Source organism: Sus scrofa, chromosome 7 (assembly GCF_054392235.1).
Source record: "Sus scrofa isolate SSC_HxYL_T2T_F1_AM1 chromosome 7, Sscrofa_HxYL_maternal_Yorkshire_Landrace_v2.0, whole genome shotgun sequence".
Taxonomy (NCBI): Eukaryota; Metazoa; Chordata; class Mammalia; order Artiodactyla; family Suidae; genus Sus; species Sus scrofa.
The window spans coordinates 75,691,073-75,708,722 of record NC_139389.1 but is presented as its reverse complement, the minus strand read 5'-3'; the positions used below and the strand labels follow the sequence as shown (position 1 = coordinate 75,708,722).

The window sequence follows — 17,650 nt, the reverse complement described above, 5'->3', positions numbered from 1 at the left end:
AGTGCGGTGCATATAGTCATTGTTCAGTGAAACACAGTTTGTGTTTAGTGAGAGCAAAAATGTATTGTATATTTTGGAGAAACCAAAATGTGGCACATAGTCTTTCAAAATCCATGCTTTTTCAAAATTAGTCAAGTCAAGGGATGGATTTTCACCCTGAAAACTAACCATTGATTCAACAGATTGGTTACTGTAATTACTCTCCATTGGACCTCCTGTGGTTGGAAGACCTTATAACATTCCAGAGATGGAAAAATCCATCTGTGTTTCTTGAAATATTTAAATGGAAGCCTTCCCCTTCAGAGAGTGATATTGATCTAGTTCAACAGATATCTGCTATTTCTGCAAACATTTATTGAACACCTTGTGTGTGACATGAGTTGGAAATAAACGCGAAACTGGCAATTCCTTCAAATTGCTTATAATTTGATAGCCAAGTATAGGAATAAAGGAGAATAGAGTATGATAAATTCTACAATAGAAGCAGGTATAAGGAGCTGAGGAAGCAGAGAGATGGGAGTAATTAATTCCATGTAAGGCAGGAGGGAGGGTCTCCTGAAAGATGTGGTTCTGAGTTAGAATTCAGCCATAACAGCGGTTTTTGTCTTTTGGATGACTGACATTCGTGAAAGATGCCCCCGATGTACTTGATGTATTCATTTGTAAAGCAATGTCACATTGTAAGGAATAAACTTTTAAAAATCAAACATTTGAAAAGCATTTCACTCCTCAATACAGCAGCTAAATGCACCTCAATATTCTATGGTTTGTGTGCTGAGAAACAGCTGAATCAAACCCTTCTATATTAATGGATTTAGATATGTGCACATAAGGCTAATATAATTTACGTTTGCAATTTTTTATGGTTTCATAAATAGTGCTATCACTAACATTTCTAAAAAGTGAAGAAAAGAGCTCATATGTGCTGGTAGGAATTCGGTATATTTTATGGAACACTGCAACTCTTGATATAGCCTACGGGATGTGACTTTTCATAAAAACCTAATGAATTTCTAGATTTGTCAGCTGTTTCCAAACAGATGCACTCTGCTAATCTAATGGAAACATTTTGAGCCCAGATCCCAAATATCAATAGCTTTTAGTATTGCAAATTAGTTTGTCTATTGGGTAAATTGGACTGTGTGGCTCTTGATAAAAAGTAGCAAGTAATTTTGTATGGATGTTTTATGTTTAGCTGCCTTGCCAGGGTTTGATGCTCATATTTTTCCTTGCAGAGCTTTAAGTTGAATGTAGACAGCCATTGTGCTCTCAAGGAAGCTGTGGAGGAAGAAGGACACCAACTTCTCGAGCTTATTGCATCTCACAAAGCAGGTAAATCCTCCTGAAATATTGCAAGTCTTTATGTCTCGAGACTATTAAGGATGAAGAAGCATTGCTGTAAATTACTGCATATATTCACTTCCTTATGTATTATTAATATTTACATTATCAGATTGACCTTCAAGATTTATAAATGTTTCATATACTGCATACAATGCTGTGATACTTATAAGATGAAATACTGCCTCCAAATGGTCTGTTCATTTTATTTGGGGCTTGCTGTTCGCCTGAGTTTCAATTGAAATCACATTCCTGAAAACTTCACATTGACATGCTTTTTGATGTAGGTGCTCTGGAACTAACATTAAGATAATGAATGAGAATCATGCATATAGTTATAATGCATATGCATTGAGGTACTTATAGATATCACTACAGATATAAAGCAGTCAGTCTAGAGATACCTGATTATTTCCCTGCCAGTTCATGCACGTGAATATCTTGCGTGTTCTTTGCTGGTCATTGCATCAGCAGAGTTTTGGCCTTAGACCAGTTTTTACCCCAGTATTAATATATTTATGAGGAATAGATTATAAATAAAAAATTGTTTTGTCATTTGGTTATACTTATCCTGGCAGTAAAAGACCCTAAGACAGGGTGAATTACAGTTTGGCACTTGTTTTGAGCTTACCACAGCTAAATAAGAAAAGAGCAGCATTAATTGGGTGTGCTAATGCTAAAGGCTGCTGTCTTAAATATGGCCCATTTACTGTATTTCTAGTTGAATTAATTTCACAGATTTCCATACATTTGTCTGATCATTATGAAGTCTCTGCACAGATATACACAGAGCCTTTGATTTGGAATGTGAAGCTGTAGTGATAATAGTTGTTATATATCGTGGTTTTTGTTCCATAGACGTTTTTTAGTCACTGTATTAAATCTAAGTTGATTCTAAACCATGCATCCATCCCATTTTTGTGTCCTTATGCCTTCTGTCAAGTCAGAAATCCCCAGTCTCTATTCTGAGTGGGAGGTGGTGCTAATGGTCGCTTAAAATTAGGTTTATTGTTTAAAATATCCACCTGATTTGCTAAATGAAAAACGGTCATGGGTAAAAATGCAGTCAGTCCATAACTTATGCTTTCCCCTCCTCTGGAGAAGGACTGAAGGACATGCTGCGGATGATTGCAAGTCAATGGAAGGAGCTGCAGAGGCAAATCAAACGGCAACACAGCTGGATTCTCAGGGCTCTGGATACCATCAAAGCCGAGATTCTGGCCACTGATGTGTCTGCGGAGGGTGAGGAAGGGACTGAAAGCCCCAAGGTAAGTGGCTTGAAGTTTGCCTTATTTCCTCTTATTTCTGTCTTCTTTTGAACTAGGCACCACTGAAGTTTTCTTTCCACCCCTAAGGCTCTTCGTTTCTACTGGGTAAACTTTCTCTCTCTATATATGTAGGTATGTATAAACAAAATGAAATGGCTTAGTTTAAAACAATAAAAAAAAAAAAAGCCCACAACTTTCAAGTTTTCTAGGAAGAGGGCTTTTTGTGAAAAGTGGCAGCGTAGGAGGGGGACAGTACTTTAGGGGTAGGAGAAAGGGGGACATAAAACATTTAGTAAACAAAACATAAAGCATCTTTAACATGAATAATCAGAATGGTTTTAAATTGTTTTGTTGCAACTATAAATCACTATAATCAGTGCAATCACTCAGCTCTGACATCCATTAGCCGCTTGGTTACAGCAAATTAACAAAGAAGAGAGAAAGTGATTCATTATCTCATTCCTGTTAATGACTATCAGATGCATTGCCTAATTAGGGGATGGTCATTGTAGTGGGAAGAAGGTCATATGCTTTGCTACAAATCTTTTTGCTCTGAGTGTAAGTTCTCCATAATGGTGCATGCACCGAATACAACAAGTACTTTAAAAATGAATATTGACATGTTTTGGTTATCTGCTTTAGATTTACAAAATAATCCGTAAAGCACATGCAGTTAAACCTTAAACGAGACCCCTTTTAATACAGTGTGCCACTGTCCTAAAGGTATCTTAGGACTCATGATGTAGAAGATCATTTTATTAATTTGATATTTTCATGTAATCTCTCTTTTCTTTTGTATTTGTTCTTTTGTGAAAGTTAATGTAGAAAACCTGTCTCATAATAGACTCAGAGTGGAAACATACTGCAACCTGGGGGCAACAGATCTAAGAGCTCATGGCTTCTATTCCTGGCATGGACAAAGTAATTAAATCATCATCAGGTCACTTTTATTCCGTGTCCATGTGGATTGACATTGGGCTAAACAGATACAGAGCAAGTTAAACCCTCTGCACCTCGTATTCTTAACTGCAGGCGAGGAGAAACCCAAACTATCCCACAGTGGTGAGGCCATGTAGCCAGTGAAAAGCTCAGGCAATTTATAGCTTTGGAATCTGGATCAGCAACCTTTAACTTATTTGTTAGAAACAGAGGATGGAATGATGAGCTCAGTTCCATTTAAAGAAGGCTCCGTGGAGGAGGTCACATTTCAGGAAATACTTGAAGGAGGGAAGAGAGGTGGCTTGGCACATGAACACATATTTCAGGAAGTGACGTGACAAAAGGATCAGAGCTGGAACTAATAATATGGGCTGGCATGTGTACTAAGCAGACTTCTCAGGGCAGGAGTGAAGCTCTTCCAGGGAGCAGACTGCAGGGAGGAGCTGATCAGGCTAATGTTCTGGCTGAGGTGGGGAGCAGCTGGGATGAGAGAAACTTAAAAAAAAAAAAAAAAAAAAAAGAGTTCCCATTGTAGCTCGGTGGAAGCAAACCTGACTATTATCTGTGAGGAGGTGGATTTGATCCCTGGCCTTGCTCAGTGGGTCAAGGATCCAGTGTTGCAGACACAGCTGGGATCCTGAGTTGCTGTGGCTGTGGCTGTGGCCAGCAGCTGCAGCTCCGATTAAACCCCTAGCCTGGGAACTTCCATATGCTGCAGGTGTGGGCCTAAAGAGCAAAAAACAAACAATAATACTTCATGTGTTTACTTATTTAACAAAAATATACTGGTGCTTACCTTTTTAAAAGCTATCCTCTATCGGATGCATTCTACATGCCAGACACTGTTGTACAACACTCCTGTGTATTCTTTCATTTAATTCTCACAACAGACCATCTAAACCTTATAAATAAGGCAGACCTATTAGAATTTCCAACGAAAAAAGTGGAGGCACAGAAAAGTTCAGTCACTGGCTTAGGGCCACATAAGGAGTATAGCAGAGCTAGGATTTGAATCTGAGTCCTTTGGCCCCAGAGCCCAGTTTCAGCACCACCTAGAGCATTGCTTCTTATTGGCACTGTTCAGGGTGGGGCACGGTGATGAACCATCAGCCCTAGTACCTGTCTCTTGGAGTTTGTGGTGAAGTAAAGTGAGAGACTTGACAGCTAACAACCATGCTTTTACAGACTGTGGAAGAAAAGAAGCAGGCAGAGGTCAGGCAGGGAGAAGTGATTTAGATCAGGGCATTTGGGAACACTTCTTCAAGGAGGTGGCATTCTATGAGCAGCAGCTACAGTTAAAGGGGAGAGGGCTGAGAAGCTGTCAGGGGCAAAGGGGAGGAGCTGGGAGAGAGCAGGGAAATGACATCACTGATTTGCAGCATAAAATCCAGTTATTGGTTTTGGTATGGAGCATGGGTAGGCAGAAGGGGCAAGTAGGGGTGAGGGCAGAGAGGCACTGAAGTAGGACTGCAGAGACAGAGCTGTCACCTGCATTAATAAAAGACCTGTGTTGAAAATGAGTGGCTCCGTTCACCAGGGCTAAGTGGATGAACTGATACTTTTAACTAGCTCATTTTGTCAAGAGATGCTGAGATGAAATAAAGAAGAAAACTGAGCCCAAATAGAAGAAAGTATTATAAAAGGAGATGCAGTGTCAACATTTCTCAAAAAGAGGACCAGGTCCCCAGGCCCCACCTCAAGTGAATCTCCTGGGTGGGAATGCAGAGTCTGCATCACAAGCTTTCAAGATACTACTGTCTTAGGCTCTAAGAAGCCCTTTTCCTGAGTGGCTATCTGATCCTCACACAGTGTAAAAGCATGTGTCTCGTTATTACTCATAATATCAAACAATTAAGGAGTTCCTGTCGTGGTGCAGCAGAAACAATTCTGACTAGGAACCATGAGGTTGCAGGTTCCATCCCAGGCCTCACTCAGTGGGTTGAGAATCCTGCGTTGCTGTGGCTGTGGAGTAGGCCAGCAACTGTAGCTCCAATTTCCAATTTGACCCCTAGCCTGGGAACCTCTATATGCCTCAGGTGCGGCCCTAAAAGGTAAAACAAAAACAGAAACAATTAGTATCACCTCAAATGTTTAAAACAGGAGCTGTTTGGAGTTCCCGTCGTGGTTTAGTGGTTAATGTGTCCGACTGGGAACCATGAAGTTGTGGGTTCCATCCCTGGCCTTGCTCAGTGGGCTGGGGATCTGCTGCGAGCTGTGGTATAGGTCTCAGACGTGGCTCAGATCCCGTGTTGCTGTGGCTCTGGCGTAGGCTGGCAGCTGTAGCTCCAATTGGACCCCTGGCCTGGGAACCTCCATATGCCACGGCTGCGGCCCTAGAAAAGGCAAAAAGACAAAGAAAAGTAAAAAAAATAACAATAATAAAACAGGAGCTGTTTAATCAAATTATGCTATGTCTTATCCTAGTGAAGGATAACCTAACCATTAAAAATAATGTTTTAGAAGAGAATTTTTAAACATTGGATGAGACCTATAATATGCAATTATATATTTTAAAGTAGCATTGGATTTTCCAAATATGTACAATGAGTAAGAATTACTTTAATCATAAAAAGAAAGAATATATGTAAAATATAAAAACTAAAAAGTGATTTAAAATAAGTAAACTCTATGACATTGATCTGAAGAGAATTGAGATATGAATCTAAATATTAGGAGGAAAAATAAAAACATTTGATTCTTGTTTGGGTGCCTCAATTCTAAACAAAACAAAACAACAACGAAAACTTTCTCTATTTGAACCATCTCCAAAGCAAAAATGTCTTTATTGAGTCACATCAGTTTACGAAGAATAAAGAAAGTGGGTTTTCTTGTTAATAGTCTTTCTATTCCAAAGCACTTCGTGTCACACTATGTGCCCAGCCTAGTGCATCTAAAAGCAGCTACTTGGAGGTTGGCGTGGGCATCTGCAGACGTGGAACCTGAGGGAGGTGTGAGAGTTTAAGGCAGAGCCAGCCGCACCCCAGGCCTTCTGCTTCCCAGCTAGCTCTTTCTTCCCCAGTTTGGGTTCAGTTTTCTCTGGACAGATGAACTCATTCATAGTCAAGAGTGAAGGTGAAATCAATTTAAGTCAGAGAAGATATCTTCTAAATTTAAGTTTAGGAAACTATGGAGAAATTAGAACAGTAGTTCCTTCCATTTGCTTGATAGTTATGAACTGCCTTCCTTAGTCCCTTGGGCAAGCATGAAGAACAAGAGAGGCTCCAACTCTGAGGTCAGACTCTCTGAGTTCAACTCCTGACACTTACTAGCAGTGTGCCCTTCAGAAAATGACTTAAGTTCTCTGTGCCTCATTTGTAAGATGGAGGCAATGCCACTATCCACCGCCAAGGACTGAGATGCAGATTAAAGAGTTGGCATCTCTAAAGTGCTTAGCACAGTTCCTGGCACTTGGTAAGTCTGGGAGAGAGCAGATGTGCAAACTTCATACTCTAGTGCTGGAGACAATAGGTAATTATAATAGAATTTGGTAAATACTCTAGTAGAGATAGGTAAAGAGTTCTATACACAATGGAGCAAAATAACGAACCCCATGTGGGGGTATCAAGGAAGAACTTAGGGAAGTTGAGGTTTTAATTTAGGGGTGGAGGGAAGGATTTTTGCCTGGGTGAAAATGATTGACAGGGAGAACAGCATGTGCAGAGAACCCGGCATCTTATGGAAGATGGTTAGGCCAGCTTGCCACAATCTGCACCAAGGCTCACATTGTGTCCAAAAATGATCCTTTATGATCAGTGAGTTGAGCAATAACTCCTCATATGTCTCTAAGTGACATTATCCAAGACAGAGTGAGGTCTCCATATAGAATGTGTCTAATATGAACTGTTTAAACAGATTTCTTGCCATTGCACCAAATAGAGCAAGCCTAAATAGGTTACTCTGAAGTTCTTCAAGACTAGAAGCTGGGTTTGACTTATCTATCATGTCAGCCCTCTTTCCGTGATGTGACCTTGTGCAGATCATGTACAAATTGTGCCATAAGATGCATCTCCAAGCATAGCAGTTATGATCATCTATTTCATCTTAGACCTAAAAGAGGAACTAAAATTAAAACATAATAAAAAAAGTAACTCCAGAATTCATCTTAGGTTTACTTCAGAAGCCACTGGGAACTTGAGAAGCATAATAGAAAATCTAAGGAATATATCTAGGGGGTATTTTTCTTTTTTACCTTGTTTGAGAGACTGCAGAAAAGGACTTGGTCTTAGAAATCTTGTAAAGAAAGAGGATAGGAGGAAATTCAAAGACTCTGGGAAACTTCTCCCCCAGGACTCGGCAGCATACCTTATTTGTTGTATTTCATTTTTTAAAAAAGTGTTTTCCCAAGACTGTGAGATCTTTTATAAATGGAAATAGAGAACAAAATCCACCAATTCTAGAAATAGAGCTTCAGCACTCACATCCAAGAAATGACAAGATGCTTTTAATTTTATATTTTATTGCAAGGTAGATTAGTCAAAGTTTATCACCTTAAACTAGGCTTTCAGTATGTTAAACTTCTGAGTGGTATATAACTGGAGGGATTTCAAAACACAGAGAATATCTAACTCCTAACAAAGGCTACATTCTTTTTTTTTTTTAACCTTTCAAGCCAAAAAACCCCCCAAAAATCCTGACAGCAAAAAAGCATTTTTAATTTTGCACATTGCCGTCTTTAAAATGTTCTCATCCTCTTTTTTACTTCTTAGCTATAGTGCTTGCCATCATTACAGATGTCTTAGAATCAAGGCCAGAATTTCCCCACATTACATCTCAAATTTTGCGTCACTGAAAGCACACAACAATGGTTTCTTTGTCTTCTTTACAGAAACATATACATTTCCAAAACAAAGGCTATTTGAAGATTTTATTGTAAATTCAGAAAAGTTTACAGCTACTATAAGGGTGACCTAGCCTGGGTTCCAACCAAGATCTTCATTTCCTTAGTGAAAGGAGACAGAGGGTTAGCTGCTTTGAACTCTAGGACTGTGCTTATTTTATCTGGCTTCTTTGAGGTTCTTAGATTGAAGTTGGCATCCCTTTGGAAATGGATATCAGACTATGAAGGTCATCAATGTTATCTGTTCAACAATAGCACAAGAGCAAGCTTAAGGACATTTCTCAAATATGTTTGCTAAGCCATACGAATGGCAGTTTCAGATATTGGCTGAGAAGGGATGTTTGCGTGGTCTCTGACTTGAGTAGCCTTTCATTAGATGTCAAGAGAAGGCAAATCTAATGGTAACACATATTTTCTGTTTGTTTATTTTGCTAGACACCCATGTCTTAACCTAGTATTCATGCGAATGAATTATGGGTAACTTTCTTTAACTGAAGGGAGAGAAAGAGGCTGATTTGGGGAGAACTTTATGTGATATTTCCTCTGTATTATATAGCATCTCTTGGGTAATAGTGCAGCTGGATATTATTATCCTGGAATGGAATTTGATCCTGATTCTTCCAAAGCATTGGTAAGATAAAGCATTGTCTCTACATTCTTTTCTTTTCTGGCTCAAATGCTTTTGTAGTTGCATGTTCTTTACCACAGGATCTTCAGAAACAGCATTAAGATATTGAATGGGAATTGCATTTATATGTGGTTAGTCCCACATAACACTGACATCTATAAAGAGTTACTTGAGATACTTACTCTCTTCCTCATGTAAAAAAGAGCACAGGTATATGTTGTCAAAGAAGCAGAAATGTTATAATAAGATTAAATTGTGCCTAACGTAGGAGAAACAAAGACAACAGGCACAGGCCCAGCCATTATTTATTGAGGGCTGACAGAGAGTTCTGCCCAGTGCTGGGTCGGACATGAAGGAAGACACGCTTTTCTGCTCAGTGGTCTTATCATCTCAGTGTAAGCACGCAGTGTAACATCTTGTCTAATGTAGATTGGGCTATCTGAGATCTAGAATAATAGATCACCTAAGATTCACATCATCTTAATTAGGATGTTGGCAGAATGAAATGGAATGGGGTTCTTGATGCAAGCAAATGAGTAGTAAATGCATTACCAATTCCAGCTCTTCCTTGCAGAATTCTCCTTAAAAGCCAGTATCCCGTTCCTTTCCTGCGGAACTGTATAAACAGTCCCGAATTGCAGTACCTAGGGAGAACTCTTTCTTCTACTGTGGATTCTTCAGTAGGCTTTTTTTTTTTTTTTTTGTTAACAGAAGGGCAACTTTTCTTCAAAAGTGTTTTTGAAAAACAGAAACAAAAGTGAGTTATTTCTTTGAAGATCAGTTGTGGTTACTAAATTTGTGATAGAATGGAATAAAAGATAGTTCTTCTAATCTCCTTGAGGCACTGAAATTTACATATTGTCAGATGTGTGGGTGGGCCCATGATGAGGAATTTTTTAGTAGTCTGCCTCTCTAGAGGTGACTGAAAGAATGATAGCAATGCTATAACATACATTAGGTCAAAGGACAGCTAATGGTCAGTCCTATCATGGTCTATGTGATGTATGAAATCACGGCTTATCTTGATTTTTCGCACCATAACTTTCATTGCTGGTGGCTTTGGTGGAAACATTTGCCTCAGCAAGACTCTGGGAGTAAAATTTTTTGGTGTCTCTAATTAACACAGGGGAATGTAATGGACAAGAGTAGGTAGTCTATGTTTTGTTTTTTTTTTGTTTGTTTGTTTGTTTTTTTGTTTTTTTTTTTCCATTTAGTCAGAGTGCCTAATCTGTGAATCTGTTAATACCAAGAGTTGCAAAGATATGTGGTGTTAGATACAAAGTTACATTCTATGGAAGGTAGCCCTCTTTTATTAGCAGAACTCACATTTGGTAACTCAGCCTGATCCCTTTTAAAGATAATATATAGTAAACACAGTAGAGGTGCTTTTTGATATGTAGTGGTGATCAGCATTAAAAAAAAAACCTGTTAAGTATTTAAGTACAAAACAGAAGGCAAGATACAGAATTGCGTCTTAAAAATTAAACTGCTTTTAAAATTAATAAGTAAATTCTTTGAAAGTGTGAAACAATTACCTCAGTGTGTGATTTACACTTTTTCCCGGAATGTGTTGATTCTGGCAGGGGAGTGTCTGAGCAGGGGAGAGCCCTGCTAAAGGGATTACTTTGCTCTGGCTCTTGGGTTTATTGAGTCACCTAGAACTTCTTATACAACAGCAGCTTTCAAATGTACACACACCTGCACTCAACACTCTGAATACTCCAAAGGCTTGTTTAGCTGTTCTCACACCCAGAGTATCTCTCCCACCCAGTGAGGTCAAAAAGCATTGAGATGTCCACATTCTGGCTTTTCCTTTTCCTTGGAAATCAGTTGGAATATAGCCAGTTATGTGGTTCTGATACTAATGTACTGTCGTGCTCTTTACCACCAGGACTCACAGAACATCCCCAGTCTTACCTCCCACTGTGCCAAAATGAAGGTTAATGTTTCTCAGGAAACATTAACTAGATTGAAGGGCCTGCTGGGCCAGAGTCCAGGAGCCCTTCTCACTGCAGCATCCAGGCCATTTTGCATTGGGTGGGGGCGGTGGCTTCTCATTCTTATACTTATCTGGGCTGCAGAAGCCAACACTGGTTTAGCATTGCCCCCTGTAGGGCTAAGCAAGGCCATGGATCTTGCTGTGTGAGAAAGGGGAGAGGGAAAAAAGGAAGCCCAAAGCAAGTGGCCAAGACAAAAGAAAAAAGAGAGAGAAGAAACAGAAGAAGAAAGATAAAAGAAGGAAGTGCGTGTCCAGTGAAGCTGATCTGCCAAGTCACTTCATGGACATTAATGCTTTTGTATCTCTTGCTCCCTCTCTCTCATTCTGGCCTTTCTCTAGCCCTGGAAATCAAAGCCAGAAATATACAATAATATTTTTGACATCATAAATATTATTGTATAACCATTATATGTATGTGTGTGTAACACTCTCTGTTAATGGCATTAGCATAGTTAGGAGGCTTACTGTGGCCGGGGTTTATATCAAGCCTTTTACTTGAATTGTCTCATTCATTCTTCCCAATGATATAGTAGTCATAGCTTCTGTTATCATTTTTACCTTATTGATGGAAAATGTAGGCTCCACACACATACTTCTCAGGCTTATTCAGTGTCTTTTATTTCTTTATTTAAAAAAAATTTTTTTTGTCTTTTGTCTTTTTAGGGCTGCACCCACCGCATATGGAGCTTTCTAGGCTAGGGGTCTAATTGAAGCTACAGCTGCTGGCCTATGCCAGAGCCACAGCAAAGCCAGATCTGAGCTGTTTCTGTGACCTACACCACAGATCATAGCAACCCTGGATCCTTAAAACAACTGAGTGAGGCCAGGGATTGAACCTGAAACCTCATGGTTCCTAGTACGATTCGTTTCCACTGCGCCACAATGGGAACTCCTCAGAGTCTTTTAAAAATCCTTAATTGACAGGGTAGAGGCCAAACTTCTTACCCTGTCATTTGAGTCCCCCTGCTTAGTCAAGATCCATGTCACTCTTTCACTTTGTAAATGTTTTAGCTAGTTCACCAACTTCCAAATGCATTTTCCCTTTCCTTTTTCTTTGCCCAGTGCTTTTTTTCATTCTCTCTACTTAAACTGTTTTTATCCATCCTAAAAGTCAATAAATGTTGAAGATGTAACTACATTGTGGTGTCCTCACTCTGGACAGGATGTTCCTTTTTTTGCTCATTCCCAAAAAGTGGACATGGACATTCACACATAATTTTAAATTAAGGCGTGGAGCTACATATTCAAGAGCTTTAACTATAAGGTGAAAGTTTGCCTTTTGCTGGTGAGCCTTGAGTGTTTTTGATGATTACATTTAGCCATGGAAAGCAGGTGTAAAAGCAGGATGAGAGAGGAAGGACTGACAATGAATTAGGAAGCTAGTACAATAGCTAAAGGCAGCTAAAGGAAAGCAGTGGCTGTGAAAATGTAAAGGAAAAAAGTAGATATGATATTGTGAAAGAAGAAATATTAGGATTTGGCATCTAAGGAATGGAGGGCTAAGGGAAGGGTTAACGATGACTCAAAGGATATGAGCATGAGCTGTTAGGAGAGAATGGTGTTACTGTTAACTGAGGCAGGACACATTTTGACATGAAACAGTTTTGAAAGCAAAGTATGGTGACCTTGATGTCTAATTAAAAAATATCTGTGTGTATAACTTGGGCAGAGATATTTTTGTAATCTCTGTGGTGATTCCAAAGTGCAGTCAAATTTTAGAGCAATTATTTAGGAATAGGAGAAAACTAAAAATGATCTGTGTAAGTTATGTGCAATACTCAGTTGAAAATGAAAGCCTGAAACTTGGAGTAGGGGTCAGTGCTGATGACATGGGTTTGGCTGTCCACATAGAAATAATAGCTGTAGCCTTGGAGATTGATATTCACAAGAAAAGCTTATGATGTGAGAATAAAGGAGAAGTATTATAGAACCTTGGGGAATGTCTAGGGAACCAAAAGTAAGCATGTAATATTAAAACTGGGGATTGGAGTTCCCTTCGTGGCTCAGTGGTTAATGAACCTGACTAGGATCCATGAGGATGTGGGTTTGATCCCTGGCCTCCCTCATTACGTTAAAGATCCAGCGTTGTCGTGAGCTGTGGTGTAGGTCACAGATGCGGCTCAGATCCCACGTGGCTGTGGCTGTGGCTATGGAGTAGGCCAGCAGCTGTAGCTTTGATTCGACCCTTAGCCTGGGAACTTTCATATGCTGTGGTGGAGGCCCTAGAAAGCAAAAACAAACAAAAAAACCCTGGGGATTAAGGTAGTATCTGCATGCTCAGCAGTGAAACTCCCAGCCCCTGGCCCCTGGAATGTTGGTAACCAGGGAGTAGTAGGGGTGTAGGTTCAAAGAATCTTTTCATGGCATAAGAGTGACCTTGGCATATTTATAGGCTAGAGAATAGGACTTGTTAAAAAGGGGTGGTTGAAGAGGATGGTTTCAAGAAGGATGAGAAAGAAGATGAATTGGCACAATGATTCAGACGAGAGAGAGAGGAAGTAAATCAGGAAAGGAGGAAATGTCTTGGAAATCAGGAAATGAGAGAGGAGAGAAACCCTATTGAGTGGTAAGCAACTGTGAAGAGAGAAGGAAGCCAAAAAATTTAGAATGAAAGCAAATTCAATGTGATTAGTCAGTGAGACAGTTATATTTGAACAGAGGGAGGGTTGAGAATGAAAAAAATCTGGAGGACAGGATTCATATCTCACCCCTCAATAGGGATTTCCTTTAATTTTCCAGTCCTAAAAGATTGTTACCGCCTCTAAACTGTATTGCAGTTACTATTTGTATCACACATTTGGTGGTTAATCACACACAGCCCCGTGACAGTTTCCTTGTCTTGAGCTCTCTTTTATACCTTTTACAAGGTAACTTTTAAGGTGATTACATTGTGTGACTGCAAACTCCTCAGGGTGGCAACCACATCCTAAACCTCTTTGTTTTGCTCATTCGAAACATTATTTGAGCTAAAAGCATATTTTTAATTTTAATTGGTCGATGTATAATATTATCATTAAAGTTAAAGATAGAACTCCATATTATATTCTCATCTTTTCTACTTCTAAAAATCTTAGCTATGTAGATGGCACTATCCTATCGCACCATCTGCTCTTCCTTTCTACAGTTCTCTCCTATTTCCTATGCCTCTTGCTTTTAACTGTAAATAAAATAATCTTTAAAAGAGCCATTTCACCTATTTCTCCCAAAATAACTAGAAATTTATACCTAAAGAAGAAAAAAGTGTGACTTTATTGTTATTTTTGTATTTCCTTGAGTCAGTAAATTGTTTTAATAAGTTGTTAAATTTTTTTCTGTCTCTGTTTAAGTGGACTTGCTGAAAAAAAAAAATACGCTTGAGTTGTTTTTTTGAAAAAGATTAAAAGCATCTAATGTGACTTAGCAGCTGACCAGCACAGTAGTTGATGAAATTTGTAGTTCTTGCTCTAAAGCTCTCTAACAAGATTAGGTGAGACTGAATCTGAAAAGGTAAAGCTTTCTCAACTGACATAAACTCAAAGGGCAGAACTGGATCATACCACTATTTAAATCTCTTAACAAAGTCTAAGCTTTGAGATATTATATTTGGTGCACTGTGATCTGTGTACATACACATCCTTCTACTAAATGATGAATGAGGTTTAGCTAACATAATGTAGTTTATTATATTCTATTATATTCTTCTTGACCTTTGTAGGAAATATAGGATAGGGGGGCTCTGCTCTGTAAAATGTCCCAGATCACTTCTCTGGAACAGAGTCTCCATAAAGCACATACTCATGAATTTTTCCAAAACAGCTTGGTCAAGTTTATTTCCCTGCTGTCATTCATTTGATGCCTCTTCTTATTAGATAGATGGGTGGGGCAGGGGTTGGAGGACAAATACAGAATTTCAATGGATAGTTCCATCTGGCTAAGACCAGTAAAACCAAAATTTTCTGATGGGAATTTTTGGTCTAGTTGTGAAAGGAGAAGAAAATTAGTAAAGTTTCATCAACATATCTAACTTTTAGTACTTAGCTGAATCTTCTCAGGTTCCTCCATCATTTGAAGGCTCTGCATTTTGAATTATAAAGAATTTTGAAAAAAAAATATTCTTTGTCTCAGTTCTGTTCTCCTTTTCAGTTCCTCATCCTCAAATCTTTAATTTCTTTCCTAGCTGAAAATAACTAATAACCACAGGATGTAAACTTGTGATTCTAATGCTGGGAAGGCTCAGTAGTATCAGTGATATAGGCTGTTTTAGAATGATGCCAACCAGCTTAATGTGTTGGAGTTTTTCCCATTACTCAAGACTTAGAAGGTTCCAGACCTGGTGTGTTGTATACTTAAGTCCTTTATACTGACCCCCTTTTTGATCACACATTATTCCTCCTCTTCACAAACTCTTCTAAGAATTACATATTAGTAAAATGGAAGCTTTCTGAGCCCCACCACCCATTCTCATTAATGAAGTTCTTGTGTCATGATGTTTTTTCTTTCAAGTAAATTAAACTAATGCAACTCAACAGAAAAAAAATGTATTTTTTCAAAATTATCAGTAGATAATGCTAATAATTTTGTTGCATTTTAGAATGAAACGAAATCATCTCATTTTCTAATAATTGAGAATTTTACACCTGTTACTATTGATTAGTATTTGAAAATACCCCCCCTTTTTTTTGGTTGAAGGCTAAGAATTATTAACTGTGTAACAGGACAAAGAGAACAGTGATGTGAACAAAGATATCACTGGATAAAGGTAAATTTGATGTTCTGAGTGTTTTTCATCCTTTGTAATTACTTTTGTATTTTATTCAATTGTGAAGTAGTTTTCAGTTGTATTCCTGCTTCAGACCTTTGACAAATTGCATCTTCTGTCGTTATCTGCAGATTCTTTTAGTCTCAGTTGTACACAAAAAGCTTAATGACTATTCTCCTTTGGCTAATACACAAAAGGGAAATCAGGTAAAAGGGTTTGAAGATAGAATTCTTTGGAAATCTTGCATTTTAAGCAGACGTTGTCTTACAACAGCTTCTTTCAATGAATAGTTGAAATAGAAACTCCTGTTGTGTGTACTTTTCCTGGGCAATCAGTGGTTCTCTTTCTTCCCTTAAATGGTAAAATTGGATATTAGAAAGTATAGGCACGCTTCTCCTCCTAAAAGGGAAATAGGCTGGGGATGTTCCACTAGTGATATAATCATCAACAGTAGCATCGCACAATGGTTATTAAGTGTATTTTGCAAGCATGTGGACCAATAGCTATTTTCTTCATCTTCTTTCCCAACAGAATAATTAGCTTTGTCCACATATCCACCTTCTTCCACACAGTGTGGTTCAGGCGAGGTGGACCCCATTCTCCAGCCCAGGCAGTGGATCATGATTAGTCCACCAGACAACCACAAGGGCCACCCTTGCCGTGTTAGTGGTTGGTTTAGGCACAGCCAATTGATACCCTTCTGACAAGTGAGAACTGAAGAGAAGTCTCTGCAGAGCTTTGAAAAAGGTTTTTTTTCTTATGAACAGAGACAAATATGAAGAAAAGATTCCCTTTAAAATTCTGGATGCTTTCATAAGGGCAAGAAGCTGACCTGTATAGCCATTTTGTCACTATGAATAGAGCTAGGTTGAGGACAATTTTTTTTTTTTTGTCTTTTTTTCTAGGGCTGCACCCACAGCATATGGAGGTTCCCAGGCTAGGGGTCTAATCAGAGCTATAGCTGCCAGCCTACTCCACAGCCACAGCCACAGCAATGCAGGATCCAAGCTGCGTCTGTGATCTACACCACAGCTCACAGCAACGCTGGATCCTTAACCCACTGAGTGATGCCAGGGATTGAACCTGCAACGTTATGGTTCCTAGTCAGATTCATTAACCACTGAGCCGTGATGGGAACTCCAGAGGACAATGTTTATATGCCAGGGATGACAGAAGGGAAAGATGGATTCTTTATATCATTGAACAGCTGCATTAACTAACCCTAGAACTATCCTATCTTCAGTGTTTTTAATCCTTTCTCTCTTTGTAGCCTTCTTCTATTAGTGGAGTTGGAATTTTCTGCATCCTCAGCAACAGGTTCACTGATTTAATCATTTATTAGAGACTGCTGGATTGTTATACAATTTGAATCTTTCTCTACCTGCTACCTCTCAAAATACTTTCTTCTACTTTTCCCCCCGCTGCTAAACTCTCATCTTTTTTTTTCCCCTTTTTTAGGGCCACATTTGCGCCACATGGAAGTTCCCAGGCTAGGGGTTGAACTGGAGCTACAGCTGTGGGCCTACACCATAGCCACAGCAATGTGGGATCCCAGGCATGTCTGCGACCTACACCACAGCTCATGGCAGTGCCAGTTCCTTAACCCACTGAGCAAAGCCAGGGAATGAACAGCATCCTCAGGAATCCTAGTTGGGTTCTTTAAACCACTGAGCCTCAAAGTGAACGTCTTCATCTTTCTTTTTAACCTCTCACTTATCAACTCTTTGCTAAGTGGTGCCTTTAGCCAGTCACTCTATTGGAATTATCCTCAAGCGTGTTCACTCATGACTTCTTAAACAGCCTCTGAGCCTCAGTTCCCTCATTTATAAAAAAAACATTTGATCCTGATTAGTGGTTTTAATTTAAAAATTATTGGCCAGTAGTTTTTTCAAACTAAATG

The 17,650-nt window shown here is 39.1% G+C and overlaps 1 protein-coding gene across 14 annotated transcripts in view; it reads left to right on the top strand.

Moving 5' to 3' along the window:
- AKAP6 (A-kinase anchoring protein 6) overlaps positions 1–17,650 on the top strand; it is a 458,273-nt gene that overhangs the window by 247,130 nt on the left and 193,493 nt on the right. For 8 of the 14 annotated variants that reach the window (XM_084968956.1, XM_021099869.2, XM_021099871.2 and 5 more), the window contains 2 exons: positions 1,236–1,332; positions 2,446–2,609. In XM_084968956.1, coding sequence (XP_084825082.1) covers positions 1,236–1,332; positions 2,446–2,609 — 261 coding nt within the window. Of the gene's footprint in view, positions 1–1,235; positions 1,333–2,442; positions 2,610–17,650 lie in introns of all 14 variants that reach the window. The other 6 variants (XM_084968955.1, XM_021099861.2, XM_021099865.2 and 3 more) reach the window with 1 other exon arrangement.